Source organism: Sitophilus oryzae, unplaced genomic scaffold (assembly GCF_002938485.1).
Source record: "Sitophilus oryzae breed Bouriz unplaced genomic scaffold, Soryzae_2.0 scaffold_551_pilon_pilon, whole genome shotgun sequence".
NCBI classification, from domain to species: domain Eukaryota; kingdom Metazoa; phylum Arthropoda; class Insecta; order Coleoptera; family Curculionidae; genus Sitophilus; species Sitophilus oryzae.
In genome coordinates, this window is record NW_022147142.1 from 3,044,924 (window position 1) to 3,064,134 (window position 19,211).

At 32.1% G+C, this 19,211-nt stretch overlaps 1 protein-coding gene across 7 annotated transcripts in view; it reads left to right on the top strand.

Moving 5' to 3' along the window:
* Positions 1-425: 425 nt before the first annotated feature.
* Positions 426-19,211, top strand: part of LOC115887091 (sodium/hydrogen exchanger 3) — a 146,089-nt gene continuing 127,303 nt past the window's right edge. For all 7 annotated transcript variants that reach the window (XM_030906411.1, XM_030906412.1, XM_030906414.1 and 4 more), the window contains exons 1-2: positions 426-506; positions 4,891-5,571. In XM_030906411.1, coding sequence (XP_030762271.1) covers positions 5,175-5,571 — 397 coding nt within the window. In that variant the 5' untranslated portion in view covers positions 426-506; positions 4,891-5,174. The remainder of the gene's footprint in view (positions 507-4,890; positions 5,572-19,211) is intronic.

Sequence of the window (19,211 nt, forward strand, 5' to 3'; positions counted from 1 at the left end):
TAATTTATAAATAAATAGTATTATGTTTTACACTGGAACAATCAAGTTATGACCATTGATTTAATTCACGTGCAAATATAATATAGATAAAAAAAATAAATAAAGATTTGAGAGATATGAGTAAATGTAATGTAATCAAACTTAAATTTGTCTAAAATGAAGTAGCATTTACAAACTTAATCATTTTGAAATACACCGTGACTTTTTTGAATAAAAAAAATAAACTAATTAGCTAACAAAACTCGGTTTACTATATCGATAAATATAAAAAAATTATTCAGCGATATTTGAAGAAAACTTGTTTAAATCAATTGAAAAACAATTTTTTTTAAAGATGCAACAAATTTTATTTTTTATAATTTTGAGTGTTTAATTTTGCACACTGTGATTATATTTATCACTTCTGTCGTTTCTAGAAAAAAAGAGAGGAATAATATAAATCAGAACCAAAAAAAGTGTGTATATTAGTGAGAATTTAGAAATACGATTTTCCTGTTCGATGTGGTGTAAGTATTGTAGATATTAGTGCACTATGGCTTTTAATTGAAATTGTGTTATACGTACAGGGCGTAGAATAATATTATTATAGCGTAAAACAGAATATAATAGAGTATTTTTTTCATAAAATATACCGTTATACAAAAATGAAGTTTGTCAGTGTTATTTAAAAATCGATAGATTTAATTTTAATTTGATTTCTCAAAACTTCAATACACAATAAATATGATTTTATTACTATATACAGGGTGCTACAAATTCGAGGTACGAGCATTGGTATCTCGGAAACCGTAAGAGATACGAAGATAGTTAAATTGGGGCAAAGTTGCGCTTTAGGATGTTCACCAAGATGCCATCAAAAAAGTTTTAAAAATTTCAAGGATTGCTGAGTTTTCTGAAAAAAAAAACGGATTTTTTTGAAAATCAATTTTATTTTTTCCTGGCGTTACTTTTTAGAGAATCAAAAAACTAATTGCACATTCTCATTGCTACTTTATTAGGGCTGTCTGATAGTATTTTTATATTTTCAAATTAGCTGATAATTTGTGAGATACAGAGGCCAACTTAATTTTTTTAAATCCGGACCTGCATTTTTTATTTGAAGTTTTGAAAGAACTCTGTCTCCTGAGTACAATGATGTACCACACTTGATACTTTTTTTGTTTTAGGTACCTTAACAATAACAAATCTATTTAATTATTATTTAAAATAATTTCAAGTCCGACTCTTGGTTTTTTAAATTATTTAATCTGATTATATTCACCGCAACAATATGGATCAGCGCTAATTAACATTGAATAAGGAAAATTGAACCAATTGAAAGATTCAAATAAATAATATCCAGAGTCAGTAATTTAAAAATATTATTTTTAACTTTTTTATTGTGAATTTGAAATCTCAGTGTACATAATTTGCATAATATTAATCGTAGTTATTATTAATAAATCAACTTCTACAAACTAGTTTCTAATGCTCTACATGTTACCACCGTCCCTAATGCACAATGCATTTTCGTTCAATTTTATTTATAGCTCTTTGAACATATCTTCTTCCTATACTTCCGAATGCATTCTGTACTCCTTATTGTAAATGTTGAAATGTCTTGATTTCACTTTTAAAAATGACGTCAAGTAATGCCCAATAATTTTATATTATTTTATTGCATTTGATTTTCTGTATTCAATGTTTTACCCCACGTAATTTTTAAGTTTGAAAGCTTATCAATATTGTAACGATGAATACATTAAATTAAAAAAATACAGAGCCGGACTTGAAATTAGTTTAATTAAATTGTGTTTAAATGTCCGAAACGAAAAAAAAATTGAGTGTGACATATCATTGTACTCAGGAGACCGAGTTCTTTCAAAATCTGAAATAAAAAATTCAGGTCCGTATTTAAAAAAATTAAGTTGACCTCTGTATCTCACAAATTATCAGCTAATTTGAAAATCTAAAAACACTATCAGATAGCCCTAATAAAGTGACTATGAGAATGTACAATTAGTTTTTTGATTTTCTAAACAGTAACGACAGAAAGAAATAAAATAATAATAATAATAATAGCTCCCGTATATAGCGTTTAACGCCTTGGGAGTAGCAAGGTACAGCTTGCTATACTAGAACCGTTCGGTATACAAGGAAGGTAATGTGGCTAGCACTACGCTTCAACCGCCTATTATTACCTCAGGATTGTGAATCCCAAGTACTCATTTAAGGCTGAGTCGACCTAGGTACCCAAACTATTTTTATTTTAATAAAAATAGTCGGCTGATGAAATGCCGGGTGTGGAAATCGAACCCACACCTTGAGATTGGTAGACGAGAGCCTGTACCTCTACGCCACCGGGCACCTAAAAATAAAATTAATTTTCAAAAAAATCTGTTTTTCCAAAAAACTCAGCAATCCTTGAAAGTTTTAAAACTTTTTTGATGGCAACTTGGTGAGCATCCCAAAGCGCAACTTTGCCCCAATTTAACCATGTTCGTATCTCTTACGGTTTCCGAGATACCAATGCTCGTACCTCGAATTTGTAACACCCTGTATATTTGGCCTAATAGAAGCCCAAGCGTAACAAGGTATTGACAGGCCTTATATAGAAACTATCGTAAAATATATGCGAAGAAGCCAAAGCAAGAGTATTAAGAATAATGATATATAAAACAACCCCAGAGTTCTCAACTGGCAAAGGAGTACATACGACGCGACAGGGAGACGCGATATCTTCAAAGCTGTTTACAGCAAAACTAGAAGAACTCTTCCATAAACTGGACTAGACCAACAAAAGATTAAAAATAGATGGAGAATCTCTTAACTATCTAAGATTCGCTGATGACATAATCCTAATTGCCAATAGTCCTGAAGGACTACAAGCACAAATTAATGAACTAAATGCAGCCAGCATTAAAGTGGGTCTCAAAATAAATTGAACAAAAATTAAAATAATGTAGAATAATCTAGTGGAAAGAAGTGGAATAAGTGTATTTCCCAGGTAATAGATGTCACCCACAGAGTCAAATCTAAGTGGACAAGTATCAAGGACACCTGGTAGAAAGGACGGACAACAGATTAGCAACAGACAACTTCAAACAAAAGAGCCCAACTACAAAGAGAGTATCTAAATATGTGAGTGAAGCTACACCATAATTGAAAATGTTTGAACAAGCTGAAAATGATGATGATGTTGATGATTACTATTGTCCTACAAAATACACTCTATAAATTGTCTAGAAAAATAACAGTGGCAGATGAATTAATGAAAATCTAGTCTGGGTTCTAAAGTAATCGTGGGATTCATGGTAACAAAAAAAGCTGGGAAATTTGGCCAAAACATGATACCTTGTGACAACAAAAATAAGTTTAACAATGATGAAATTTCACTGTTACTGCCAGAGTATACTACAATTCAGTCCTGCTTCTCCTATTATAGTGTCTCCGAATAGAGGACAGCAGATGTTCGTGATCATCACATGTATTCTAAATCTATTTGTAGTGTTTCAAAACCTTTGTTACAGGCATACAATCAGGAACATCTGATGGCCTCTAATCAGAGACACTCTAACAGAAGAAGCAAATCTTTAAAGTAGATACTACATTCACCGGCATGAAAAACGGGCACCTTAAAATATTGATATATTTTATAGCCTAATATATTTTGTTCTAGTAGGCTGATTTTGATAATTTTTTAAACAATTTGTAGTTAAATTATTTGACCTTTTAGTATCTTTTTTTAAATTAAAAATAAAGTTCCCATCTGTCAATTATACGAGGAAAACAAAATGTTGATATTTTGGTGTAAGTTGTTAGTGAAAAACCACCCTGTGGAATATGTTAACAAAGCAAGAAATTTAAAAATTATTTTATCATATAGATATGTCTTTTCTCGAAAGTTTGTTTTTTGGTTCGTCTTAATAGCTTAATTTTTATTAGAAGTATTCGCTTTTGAATAAGACAGCAACAATTTACAGATTTTTTAGCATTGATTTTGGGTTTTCACCGACACACTTATAAATTAGTGTTAATTATTTTTGTAATTTCACTGTCATTGAAAAGTCATATTATTATTGTTTATTAACGTTTACTCTACTAGAGATGGTTTTAAATTCTGAAGTATCGGCTATTGATATTTTATTGATCATGGTAGAGATCAACTTTTGGACTAAAAACCATATCTGCTAGAGTAATTGTCTAACAGATAATAATAATATGATCTTTCAAAGACAGTGACATTATATAAATCATAAACACTATTTTACAGATCTGTTGACTAGAACCAAAAGTAAAGGCATAGTTTTAATGTAAAAATACGAAAAACATATTAGTGTCTCTTTCAAAACCGAATATCTCCAAAAATTATAATGCTATTTAGATGGATCAATAAACAAAATATCGAGAAAAGATACATCTAGATGATAAAATAATTTTTAAATTCCATGCTGTGTTAACTTACTCCACAGGGAGTTTCAAATTTTCATAAAAATTTCAACATTTTGATTTATAGGTATTCAAGATATTCTAGACTTAAAGGTGATTAGATTCTGCAATGATTTTAAAAAAGTATTTTTCGACAAAATAGCACTGATGAGAAACATTTTAGAGATTATTAGAGAATTACTTCTTTATAAACTACAGGATATTCGAATATGTTTTCGATACTGAAAACATGTTTCTATTTTAATCAAATTTGAAAATACCTCTTAAAAAAAATAACGATATCGTACAGGTAATTGGGTAAATCTTATTCCATAAACGATTCATACCAAGCTTGCAGTATGATATGGAAAAATTAAACCTAAATAGGTCTGTGATAGATGTCCGCAGCAGTTTCTGTTATTTAATAAACATAATATTTCAAAATTTCCAAAATAATTTTCCTACCCGTTTAACAATTTGCAGAATTCCATCCAGGGGTCCGGCGACTTCCAACCCTCCTCTGAAACCCTCGTCCCTTCACCTTGGCACGCGCGCCCTTCCACCCCCTGCAGCGCCCTCTGCCCACCGACCGACGCCTGCGCCCCTGCCCAGCGACGCCGCGTCAGCTGTGGTCGGCGCCCAGTCTGCCGGGCGTCTTCGAGCAACGGGCGTCGTTGCCGTCGTCCATTCCCGACGCCTCCGACGCTATGGCAGTCGCCCAGCTCCTGCAGGGCCTTCGTGGCTAGTGAGCGCCGTCCGTGGTGGTGATGCATTCGTTGGAGCACGGCGTCAACCTATCTCGCAGAGCGTGCAGGTTCGCGATCTTCACCCTGCTCACCTTCGGGGTGCTGGCAGTGCCCCCCGATCATGCCTCCGGGTCCGTGGAGAGAATACCATCTCATGGTGGTCCCTACGAAAGGGCCTACGACATCAACTCGTTATCCAGGGGGATAATACCCACACCTCCTGGACGGTATCCAGTGAGGAGTGAGGTGCCCAGCACGATGGGAAGTACTGAAGGTGAAGAAGAGGTCGGTAGTACTGATGAGACGGTCCAGAAGAAGAAGGTGGAGAGGTATCCGGTGATTTCAGTATCGTTTCATCGAGTGGAGACGCCGTTCATTATAGGGTTGTGGATATTTTGCGCTAGTTTGGCGAAGATCGGTAAGTTTCGTGAACCTGTTTTGATAGTCTCTCTTTTATTATTTATCTTAGATAAATGTCCTAGATTTTATCTTAACTTATAAAGTTTACTGGTATTAGTATTATTTTCTAAATGTTCGATTTTACAAATTGACATACATAATTTTTCATTTATATTTCTGCAGTATATTTTTTTTCTTTTCCACACATTGGACAACAAGTTTAAGAGACACAAACTTCCAATATGGTAATATTTGGATAAAAAAGTATATACTGCTACAGAGATTCTTGATTGTTCTGATATAGAGAACAAACCTGAAATATTATGACTATAATCATAGAAGTTTTGTTTATGTTTGGGGCTCATATATATTTTTCTTGTTACTTTAATTCATTTAGTACCCAACTTGTTGTAATTAGAGTAGTGATGTGGCAATAACTTAGTTTTGATGGTAGTGTTGTTGATAGTATTCCTTTTTGTTACTTATGTTTTTAACTTTTATTTTATTTTTTTCTTTGAATTAAAAGTATTTGAACATCGGGCGTTATTAAAAGTTTTGTTACAGGTAAGTTCTTCTTAGTTTTTTTTAATCAATTATTATTTTGTGTATCATCCAGTATATTAAAAACATTAAATATATTTTTAGTGTCACTGAAATGGTTTAAACCCCACTTATCCATTAAAATAATAAGTGTCTAAATAGTGCAAGTACTGCCGAACTATGTGCTATTGTATTTTTTTCTGGAAAACTAATGGAATATCTTAAGTATCTGTTCTTGAAAACTCAATCTTCATCCGCCGCTATGACAGTCGCGGAGCTCGTAGAGCAACGCTTTCGTCGCTAGTGAGCCTTATCTGTGTTAATGATGATCTACGTATTCGTTGGAGCCCGGCATCAAGTTATCACGCAGAGCGTGCAGATTCGCGATCTTCATCTTGCTTACGTTCGGTGTGCTAGCACTGCCCCACGATCATGCCTCCGGGTACGTGGAGAGAATACCATCCCATGGTGGTCCCTACGAAAGAGCCTACGATATCAACTCGTTATCCAGAGGGATAATACCCACACCGCCTGGACGGTATCCGGTGAGGAGTGATGTGCCCAGCACAGTGGGAAGTACTGAGAGTGAGGAGGAAGTCGTTGGTACTGATGAGACGGTTCAGAAGAAGAAGGTATAGAGGAATCCGGTGATATCGGTGTCGTTTCATCGAGTGGAGAGGCCGTTCATTATAGGGTTTTGGACATATTGGAGATTTACGGAGATTTTTGCGCCAGTATTGGCGAAGATCGGTAAGTTTCTTGAATCTGTTTGTTTTGATAGTCTCTATTTTGTTATTTATCTTAGATAAATGTACTAGATATTATCTCAACGTATACAGTTTACTGTATTAGTATTATCTTCCAAATGTTCCGTATTACAATTTGACATACATAATACAATCACATTTTTCATGTATGTTTCTGCAGTATGTTTTTTTCTTTTCCATACATTGGGAAACAAGTTTAAGAGATATAAACTTCCAACATGTAACATTCGGATTAAAAAAAATATATACAGAGATTCTTCATTGTTTTGCTATAGAGAACAAACCCGAAGTATTATGACTATAATCATATAAGTTTTGTTTATGTTATATGTATATGTGTCACAGATATTTCGCGACCTTCACCTTGCTCACGTTCAGTGTGCTGGCAGTACCCCCGATCATGCTTCCGGGTCCGTGGAGAGAACACCATACCATCGTAGTTCCTACGAAAGAGCCTACGACATCAACACGTTATCCAGGGAGATAATACCATCACTCACCATGTACCTATGTAATTTAAAATAAATATTATATTATAGATTGGATATTATATTATATCTTAATAGCTTATTACAAGACAACAAGGAGATTTGATGTACTTATATTATTTAAATTTAAATATAATGTAACCCTCCACTGACGAATAACGAATGTAACAGTATGGTGATTATATGTAGTAGTTAGATGTAAAGCCGCAGACAGACAACACCCAAAAAAAATAATAAGTGAGATTATACTAATAATAAAAATTAAAATAACAAACAAAAACTTTCGTTGTTGTATATGTTTTCCTGAAGGAATTATAATTATTAAGAGTTACTAGATGTATTGTTGCAATCCTTTTAAAACATTAATGTCCTAAAACATCTTAATTAGAAAATTTAAAAATAAGTATAAAAATCAACCGTGCACTAAACGTGTAATCGATTAATTACTGAGTTTGCCTGAGCATAACTGACATTTATTTACCTATTTAAATGTTTAATGATATACTGTCTAATCAGAATAACTTGGTAATAATGGGCTGTTTACCATGTTTATAAGTTTATTCACTAAAATCTGTCTTGATGATACACCTAACGGACCCAATTTTCTAAACGGAAAATGATATCAAAATTATCTGAGGTTTATTAATACAGATTTTATAACAGAATTTTGACACCATCTGTAAAAGTAATAAAAATTTTTAACTGATAATATAAAATTTTATTGTAACTCTGGAATACGAATAATGTCCATTTTTAAAACAAAGCCACATTGCACATAACAAAATTTTATTTTGTATTTTAAACATCAAATAAAATTATTTTACGTTTAAATAAAATATTTCATTGTTTTTTAGTTATTGAAAATAAAATCACCAATGACTTTGTTAAAATAAATAAAATACTACAAATAACGTATTAATAATACGAAAAAAAAATGAAAAATGGAAAATTGTATGAGGAATGTCATCGATCGTCATTTGCGAGCCAACTGAGCAATGTTATTTTTTCGATCATACGGTATATTAGTAATAATACGTAATTATAATTAAGGGAAAGTAGCCTAAATCTTACCTCTTTGCATATAAATTTAAAAAAATACCAAATTTTTCGGACTGTTTTCACAAACAATTTCAAGCGTTGCAAATAATATAAAAATATTTAAAACTAGTACCTTGTAAGTAATTATATATCAAGAAACGAATATATTAATATATTATATATCGCTTACACTCGTTGAATTTGATATTATATGTTAGTTTAATACTATATTTTCCTACTTTTAGCGTAAAAGTGCTTTAATTTTATACCTACTAGTATTTAGTGCCTACTACTTTACTATGCAACCTAGGCCTTACCTACCCACGTCGCAAAAAAAAACAATATTTTTCTGACGTTTGAAAAAAAGTAGGTCTTATTAGAATTTAAGTTAGGTGAGGTTGCTGGGTTTTGGGATCATATTTGATCCCTTAGTCGGAAGCTTTGGGCTCATTGCAATACCCCTGTATTATTGTACCAAGCATTGCTGATGTTGACTTCTGCTGATTTTTCTAGTTCCTTCAAAAAACCTTGCTCTAAAGTTTTAAAGCGTCGGTATTCCAGTGCTGGACAGTGGCACAGCAGATGCTCTATGTTTTTTTTCTTTGGTTTCTCTGCAGTGGTCGTCATTGGAAACTTTCCATCTCAAGATGTTTACCCCCATGGGGTAATTTCCAGTCATGACACATACAGTTATGCGTAATAGGTTCTTTTTGTGCTCTAGTAGTTTTTTTGTCGTTTCATTATCTACCACTGGCAATACTCTTCGAGCTGTAGCGCAGTCCCTACGACGTTGCCACGTCTCTCGTTGCTTGGCTTTGATGGTAGTTCCTATGATGCTTCTTATAGCGCGCAAGCTGTCAGAGTATGTCACCATATCTGCTATTGGTCTATCAGTGATTTTCTCTCATATACAGCTGGCCGCTTCCCCGATAGCGTATATTTCTGCTTGTAGAATATTATAGCCATCCGATAGCTTTAAAGATTGTCGGAGTTCCTCTGAGAAGATGTCTATACCTGTGCCTCTTAAAATATATACGGTGCCTCCTGAATACCATTACTCGGTTGCTTTCCCGTTCTTCATTTCTTATCTTTATCTTTTCTCCAAAATCATGTTTGGTGAGCATATAGTCCGTTTTCTGATCTAGTAGATGTGGACTCGTGTTCGCCATGATTTTCCTTCGGATCACTGGCAATATTCTCGAGTGACCGTAGTTGATCTGGTTCCACACATTGGATTCCCTTAATCTTAGGGCACCCTTAGCGGCCAGATCCTTCACGAGCCAGTCGATTGATTGTAAGTCTAGAATTACTTCTAGCGCAGTTTGCGCTGTGTCGTTCCTTGAGAGCTGCTAATCGCTGTACTTTTGTGAGGCTTTTTCTATTAGTCTCTTTAAGTATCAGTTTCCACCATACTAGTGCTCCATAGGTGATGGATGATCTAACTACAGCAGTGTACATCCTGTGTATAATATACGGTTGCAGATCCCATCTTCTTTCAAACAGTTTGTTACATGCATAGAATTCACTTATCCCCTTGATTATCGTCTCCTCCGTGTTCCTTTTCCAGGAAAGCTTCGGGTCCAGAATTACTCCTAAATATTTTGTTTCCTTAGCAAGCACAAGTGTCTTTTCTTCCAGCTTTGTTAGCGTGGACTTGGGTATCTTAACTTGTATTTCCTTGTAAACAGAATGAATTCGTTTTTTTTTAATTTTTTTTTTAATTAGAATTTAAATATTCAATTTAATTAAATTTATAAAACGGCGTTAAATACGGCTGGGGAATGACAATCCATGAGAACTTATATTATATTTTAATTAATTAATTTATATTACTAATGCTCTAGAAGTTATTTACTTGGTCTCTACTCTTCTTTATATTTTTGGCGCTTACTTCCAGTTGAGTGAGAATAATTTTTAAATAGTGTACTTTAAAATTGCAGAAAAAATATTTTTTTGAATTGGAAAATCAAATCCACTGTAATTTATAAAAATAAATGTAAATAGCTCATAGCTTAAATAAAAAGTAATAAGCATTTTTGTGTAGCCGAACCTTCATGTTTTTATTTAAAGTGTAATAACCTGTGTATCTCTAAATTGTTTTACATAAAAAATATATTTTACATTTATAACATTCTACGCATTCTCCGATTTTTTGTAAAAAAATGTAAATAAGCTGAATTTTAAAGGGTGATGAACCTGTTTTGAGAGGCGTTTATTTTTAGGCATTCATAAGTAAAAAAAAAGAAATAGAATTAAGAGAAAATTGCTATGGTAGCTAAACTATTTTATATTAAAGTCGTTGGTACCAATTTTTATTCATTCTATTAATTTGGATATGACAGAATACCTAATTAATGTTTAATTATTAAATGTACCTAATTGAAAATCCGATTAAATATCTACTAATAGAAATAATAACCAATAAATACAGAACAACAAACAAAAAATGTAATATACCAAATACCCTGTGAATGCGATAAATTTTACATTGGTGAAACATTTAGACCCTTAAATGTTAGACTTAAAGAACATAAAGATTATTTAAGAAAGGGAGATTTTCACAAATCTAAGATTTGTCAGCATTCATGGGACACAGGGTACAGAATAAATTTTAATAACGCCAAAATTATAATGAAAGAAGCGATAGCCTCTAAAAGAAAAATAAAAGAGGCTTTTTTAATTCAATCTAATAAAAATAAATGTATTGCTCATACATCTGTAGATGTTATTAATGTATGGCAATCGCTTCTTTGATTTTAAAGAACATAACATAAATAAACATAACTAACGTAAAATTTAAAAATAACCATACAGAAAGTTTGGACTTTTTGGTTTTACCTTATTAAGTAATTGTTATCAGGTAGTAATTGTTAATTTTGAAGTTTAACTTAATATAATGTCATTTTAACAGAACGTCAACGATTTCTTGTAGACGTATCTGTTTTAAAAAGTAAAGTGTTCTCGAATAGTTCAATTTAAATATTTTAAATATTTTTTTTTCTTGATTCTTTATATTTTTTTTGCTTCCGACGACGGAAAGAGAAAACTTTCCGAAACGTTAAGCATTTTTTTCTTTGTTAGGCAAATTTGCATTACTGTAAACACAACTTCTGACAAGCAGCGTCCGTTTAGGTTTAGCGCAGAAGTGTTTACAAAAAATAACTATTTTGTTTTGTAGATTTTTCTTGCAGTGCAGTGGCGAAATACCCATAAAGGATTCTTTTGGATAATAGAAATAAGTTGTTTGACTTGCAGAAAACTAAAATAAAACATTTCTCTTCATAGTTCATATTATTTTTTTTTTCATAAAAATATGCCATGGCAGAGTCGATTTCCTAATACCATTGTATATGAGGGTTATTGACCCTCTCTATATAAGTTTTAGGGGTGCATATGTCAAAGGAGGTATATTAAGAGGGACAATATACTTTGAACACTTTTAATACGCACGCATATATTAAATGTTTTCAATTTGTTTTATATTCATTTATTAATAAATAAAATAAAATTTAACATATTAAAAGTACAATATGGTTAATAGAGCTTTATGATCAAGTATATATATATATGCCTCGCACAAAAAATGTTTCTTTTTTCTGAGGTAAATTTATGTTTATTGTATGTTTATTTATTGTAACATTGTAATTTAATAGGTATATAAATAAACATTATTATTATCTTCTTGAATCTCGGGCTTTCCGGTATTTAACGTAGTCGCGGACTTAAGTCAAGCGTCAACGCTTTTTACTGTGTATTTAAGACTTGTCGTGTAATATTACATGTGTGGAGGATAACTGTTTTTTGAATGGGTATATAAAGTTTTGGTGCAAGTTCAAGGCCTTTCAGACTATCATGTAATGATCTTGGGATCAGTCCTGTTGATGACACTATTATTGGTATAATTTTTACAATGTCCTGGTGCCACATCTGCCTTATTTCTTCTGCTAGGGGTATATATTTTTCAATTTTTTCAGAGTGTTTCTTCTTGACATTTTGTGAATTTGGTATGGATATCTCTATTAAGTATGTCGTTTTGGTTGGTTTGTGGATGAGCGTAATGTCTGGTTTGTTGTGTGGTGTGGTTTTGTCTGTGATTATATCCCGGTTCCAGTAGAGCTTGGCTGTCTTATTTTCTAGAACGTTAGCTGCTTGATATTTGTAGTATGGTGTATGGTAGCAGATGAGTGAATATTTCTTTGCTATTTCTTGATGGATTATTCTGCAAACATCGTCGTGTCTTTGGGTATATTGTCTGGAAGCAAGTATAGGGCATCCCCCGGTTATGTGTTCTATTGTTTCGGTTTGTGTGTGACATAGTCTGCATTTGTCTGTAGGTGTTTTGGGGTGATTATTATTTGTATTTGTATTTGATTGTGTATTTCTGGTAATTACGTGTGGCGATGATCTGGTCCTGGATTGCTATTATGAAACCCTCGGTTTCTCCAAACAGGTTACCTTGAGTAAGCCATGCATTGGATGCTGCTATGTCAATGTGTGGTTGTGTTAGTTGGTTTGCATGTTTTCCATGTAGGGCTTTGGATTTCCATTTTTCAATTTTAGTGTTTGTTGTTGTAATTGCATCAACTGGTATGAATGCTTCATTGTTGAATTGTAACGGTGTACCTGATGTTGTTAGGTTAACAATGCTTCGGTGTAGTGGGCTGGTAACTGCTTTCTCTCTGAAATATTCTCTGAGTGTGTGTATTTGCTTGTAGTTCATGTTCTTTAGATCCATGAATCCCCTTCCTCCTTCTTTTCTTTTTAGTGTAAATCTTTCTGTTGCCGCGTGTATATGGTGTATTCGGTACTTGTTACATGTTGTTCTTGTTAACCTGTTTAGTTCTTCTAATTCTGTGTCACTCCATTTTATAACGCCAAATGAATACGTCAGGACGGACGCTGCATAGGTATTTATTGCTTTCACTTTGTTTCGACCGGATATCTCCTATTATTATTATTATTATTATTATTATTATTATATATATATATATATATATATATATATATATATATATATATATATATATATATATATATATATATATATATATATATATATATATATATATATATATATATATTCTTACGCAAAAGCCGTCTAGATTTATTACTTCTGAACAAAAATAATAATAGAATAAATAATAAGTAGCATAAGTAAAAAAACTCAACAAATCAAATTCAAATTTTCAAATATAAAATTGCAAATCAAATTCAAATGTATCAATTGAATCGTCAAAAATAACTGTCAAGGATAGGGTTTCATCATGTCGATTTTGTCTCTCATGTATGAATATATGATAATCCTTCCTTAATCCTTTTATTCAAAGTATATATAAATTTATTCAAAGTATAAGTATATAAAATTTATACAGGGTGAGTCTGAAATAAGTGCAAATATTTTTAGGGGTGATTTTATTTCGACCCCAGGAACACGTCTATGAGTTTTCTTTTAAATTTCCCTTTATATTTTTCGAAAACTTTTTAGAACTGCCTGTTCACCGCATAATATTGTCTCACGGTATAATTTATTAATCTCTGATATTACCATAGTTACGCCTTTACCACCTTTACTCTATAGTTACGGCAATAAAAGGGATGCAAATACAGAAAAAAATCCGGTGGCTCTCAAAATTCTTTCAAAAAAAATATAGATTTTTTTTTAATTTTCAAATTTAAATAACTCGGTTATTTTGGACTTATCTGAAAAATGGTAAAGAGAAAATATGTTTCTTTTATCGCGATCTACCAGCCCTAAAAGTATTTGCACTTATTTAAGACTCACCCTGTATAGTATAAACAAAGCCCATATATGATTTTAGGAATAGTTGTCTTAGGTTTTTAACCTAAATATCACATGAGATTAGATTGTTTTGTTTCAAAAAACAATATAAAAACCTACAGTAAAATTAGCATCTGTACTAGATTAGGATGACAGATAAAAAAGTATACAAATATATACAGAAGTTAAATATTACATATTGATAAAGGGAAAATTAAACTACACTAATCTATAGATAAGAAACTAATCCTGTGTAATCTACTAATTTATAATTCCAACCACTGCTACACTGAGTCGTAAAAAGTAATCCTCTGTACAAACATACAGATTGGTTAAAGTTTCTGAAATAGAATGTTCAGTAATATAACATAACAGTGTATTGCAAATTATTTACGACAAATGTTATATGTTTACTTTTGGATATTTAAGTAAGAGAAAGTTTCAAAGTGGCAAATAAAGCAAAATTTCATATTAACTGAGACCAAATAATATAAAAATTCGAAACTTTCTGTACAAATCGAAGATACTCAACGTATACATAGAAAAATACTATACCACCGAATATTATGTATTAATTAAACTGTGAGTATGTTTCTTTGAATGTAGTAGACAATGATTCAGTATTGAAAATAAAAGAATTTCAGACTTCCCTTGATTGTCTTTATTATTTTTGATTAACACAACGTTTCGGCCAGAAGGATCACTGACTGTTATCAAGTGTAAACTGAACTAAATCATAAAGCTACTGAGCTTTTATACTGCGGTCAGGCATTCACCTGTGAAAAAGTTGGGTACAGTCAAAGATATTTAAACCTAAAAGGGTACAGTCAACCGTGTTGCATTGGAGCGCTTTATCAGTGATTGACATATCTTCGGTATCTCGATACTAGGATTCCTAAAAATGTTATTATTGCTTGCTATAAAAACGGCTTCTATAAATTTACGCTTTTGCCAATGAGGTTACCTGTGGACAAATCGAGGTCCGTGTATATAACTTCATTGTTTCACTTTTTTGTACATGTTTTTTCTGCTCGCTAAGTTGTACATTTAGAGGACTTTTAGTCTCTCCAATATACGACTCACCGCATTCACAAGATAACTGGTAGTACCTTTCTCTTTTCCTTATTTATATTCAATAAATCAACAAAAATCAAAACCATCATTTGAGCAAAAAACTTATCTTTAACTTGAAAGCAAGAACTGTGTAGACAGCAGTTCAAGAGTTCCATCACTCCCCTAAGAGGCAGTGAAGTTCTTTCAGAAAATGATAGGAGGAAATTCAAGTTGTAATTTATTATAAACGATCTGGAAAAGTTTTCCGCGTAAAGACCACGCTGTATCTCACTCCACTTCCTGTATCTCATTGGTTTTAGACCATCCAGGGATATACTATTGTCGGTAGGCTCTTGGCATGCATTTAATGCTGTTTATTTACATTAGCTGTGCCATTCACTGCTTTGACAGGCGTATTTTTGCTGATAGGTGTTGTAGAATGTAGAATGTTTAGGATGGGAGTTAGTCACCGCGACCTTAAAGATCTATTGTGTGTTCCCCTTTCTTGAGCTATAACAAGTTATAACTCATCATACAGTCTCAAGGCTTTAACAAAAGCCAGTATCTGAGACGACTCCATAGAGTCCAGCTCTCCATCCTTGACATCAGCCGTACCAAAATTCATGGCACGAATGGTCGTCGTCTCGGCGCACTCAATGACTGATAGGTGTTACCCATCCCAAGTATTTATCTAGCTCGGTCGAGAACTTTTTCCAGTAGGTACTCTTAAAGCTCCATCTCGGTCTTGGGAGAGAAGTTATTAAAGGAATTTGTGTTCCGGTCTCTATAATAATTGAGCGGGAATTCTGAAAGTATTTTTCTCGTACATGCTAAAGAAGTATTATTAGGGTCGGTTGAGACAAAGCATAAATCAGGATTATATTCCCTGCTCCATGCGGCAAATTTAAATGTGTCTTTCTCCTTAGCATCAAGAATTAGGAATACGTGCTCGTCTTCGGCTCACCTGACTAGAGCGTTCCCATTAACATCGTTTTCTCTATATTTCCACTCTGCGTGCTGCCTGTTAAACTCGCCTAGATATACAGCGGAGTAGAAAAAATGTTTTAAGAACATGATTGGGCCAAGTCTTTGTCTGAGGTTTATAAATGTTGGAGATAGCGATATTTCCAAATTTTGTAGTTAAGATCTGATTGTCGTTTTCGGTTGATATAGACACAACAGATGTATTTTCTATGGTGTTTTTGACATAAGTAGCTGTTTCTTATGTTGGGTGATATGTAGAGCCCTAATGTTAATTCATAGCCTGGTATTTTACCACTTTTTGGGAGTTCTTGTTCGGTTTCGCAATGCGTTTTCTGAATTGCTACGTGGATATCATCATTTTTTAACAATTTTATAATGCGATGGAACGTATAAAGTGCATGATTTGTGGAATTTATAACAAAAAGGAAAATATAACATTTTCCAAGTTAGTATTTTGGAGAGTAGCTTGCGGTAGTTCCAGTCCGTCACGGTATATGTGTCTAAATCATATAGAAATGTATGAACAATGATATATTCGATATTATAAATTTCTGTGCTTATTTTATCTGTACATATTTATATTTTTTAGTATCATCTCATTTAACTTCAACCTATTTAAAAGGGTTTTACACTAAAAAAAATTAACACTTTTGTTTCTGATAACTAATATGAAGATTCTTAAATTAACTAAACTTCTAATATTAAGTTTATGGTCAAGTAAAACGTAATAAACAAAAAGATAATTGACATTTTGCTTGTTTACAGTTGAGGGTTGGAACCTTTGGTGTTACACAGCAAAATAAAAACACTAAATCACCACAATACACCAAAACACTTTTACTTTTACACTGGAGGCGCGTTTCGCTAACCATGTTAGCATCATCATCAAAACGGGAATCGGCAATAGTGTGTCGGGTATCTGTAGCTCCTATAATAAAAACTTGGAAATATTGTCTAAGTGCAAACCTAAAGAAGGTATGTTTAAATGGAACACCCTGTATATTATTGCGTTTTTGACTTCCTTTCTTTACATAATCCTAAGATATGCTTTTGGCTTCCACTTTACATAATCCTAAGATATGAGTAAATATATTTTAAAAGTTTCAGAGATATTAATAAATAAATAAAAAATATGTATTTTTCAGCCCTTCTTAAAAATTATTAAAAATACAAGAGCTGTTCTGAAATCAAAACTATATTAGGTATTTACTTTAGATGGTCTGTACTTGCTTTGCTATAAATATGGTAATCGCAAATCATACAGGATGTTTAAAATTCTACGCCAAACTTTTTAATATATAAAATAAACACCCTGTATATTATTTTTCAAAAGATAGAAAATTAAATATATACATTTTTTGTATTTAGACTATTTCAAAATTTTTAACGGTTTTGCAGATATTGCGGTTTTATATTTCATATGGCATTTTCCACAGTAAATTTTTATCAAAGCCACCACATGATTTTTCTTTCGTATTTTACCGTTGAGAGTCATATGAAATAATACTACGTATATCTGCGAAACCTTTAATAATTTTGAAATACTTTAAATACAAAAAATGTTCATTTTTTAATTCTCTATCTAATAAAAAAATAATATACAGGGTGTTCCATTTAAAAAAAAAAACAAAGAAAAATTATTTTATATTTTAGAAAGTTTGACGTGGAATTTGGAACACCCTGTATGATTTAAGATTACGATATTTATAGCAAAGTAAGAATAGACCATTCAAAATAAACACCTAATATAGTTTTGATTTCAGGACAGTTCTTGTATTTGTAATGATTTTTAATATAAAGGTTGAAAAATATTTTTTATTTATTTATTTATATCTCTGAAACGATCGAAACATATATTTAATAATATCTTAGGATTAGGGTGTTCCATTTAAGAAAAACATTCTGATTCACAAACATTTTTTTTAGCGACCCTATAAAAGTTAAAACATTTTCCTAATATACATCCTCGTACATACTTTAGGTTTACACTTAAACAAAATTCTCAAGTTTATTATTCTAGGAGCTACAGATGCCCGACGCACTATTGCCCAACCCTATATATTGAGTGAAAAGTAATGAATATTTTTGTATATTGTTTATATACGTCCGATTTAGAATTGTGTTAAATGATTCTTTTTAGTTTATAAAGCTTTATAGAAAAAAGTAGTGTTATATATATTTCTAATAATAAGTGTCACGTGTTCCAAAACCATTGACAATAATTGTGAACAAAGCAAACAATGTCAAAAGCAGTCTTTTATCATCGTTTATCGTGAATGTGCAGCACGTGTTCGAGCAAAAGCAAAACATATGCAATTACATAACGTTTTGTTACATGTGACCAAAGTTTCGTACTGCAGAGTTTGAGGTCAGGGAATATCGATTTCCCGAAAGCCGGGTGCGCTGCAGTTCAGAACTGGAAAAATTCATATTTTGAAATACAGTTTAAAGAAAATAGGTAACTAGGTAAAAAATTTGTAATTGTACATCCAGAAAATAAATATAATATATTCTAATAATATTGTGGATAATTATTGGTTATTATTACACAGAGGATACAGAGTTATCGGGAAAATTTTCTAAATCTGAGCTTCCTATTATTGAACATTTACCAAAATCGCATACCTTCTTTTTAAATCCAACTAATAAATTGGAGATAGAAACGGTACCACGATATGATCATATCACATGTAAAACTTTAAAATCCATGATATTCCTCATTTCGGAATTTTTTGAACATGTGGTTAATTGTTGCTTTTCAACTGGGATTACTTCTAAAGAGTTTAAATTGGCATTGGTAACATCAATGCATAAGAGGGGAGTTAAATACCAATTAGAAAATTATCCTCAAATACCTTTAATAACTGTATTGATTAATAGTTATTTTTTATACAAGACGATAAAATGGTATTTTATCGTCGACCGAAAAGATTCATTTACGAGCGATGAAATTGCAAGTTAGTTAATTTCGGGTGACGATAATTATTTTTTTCCATAGCGAGTTACGTTT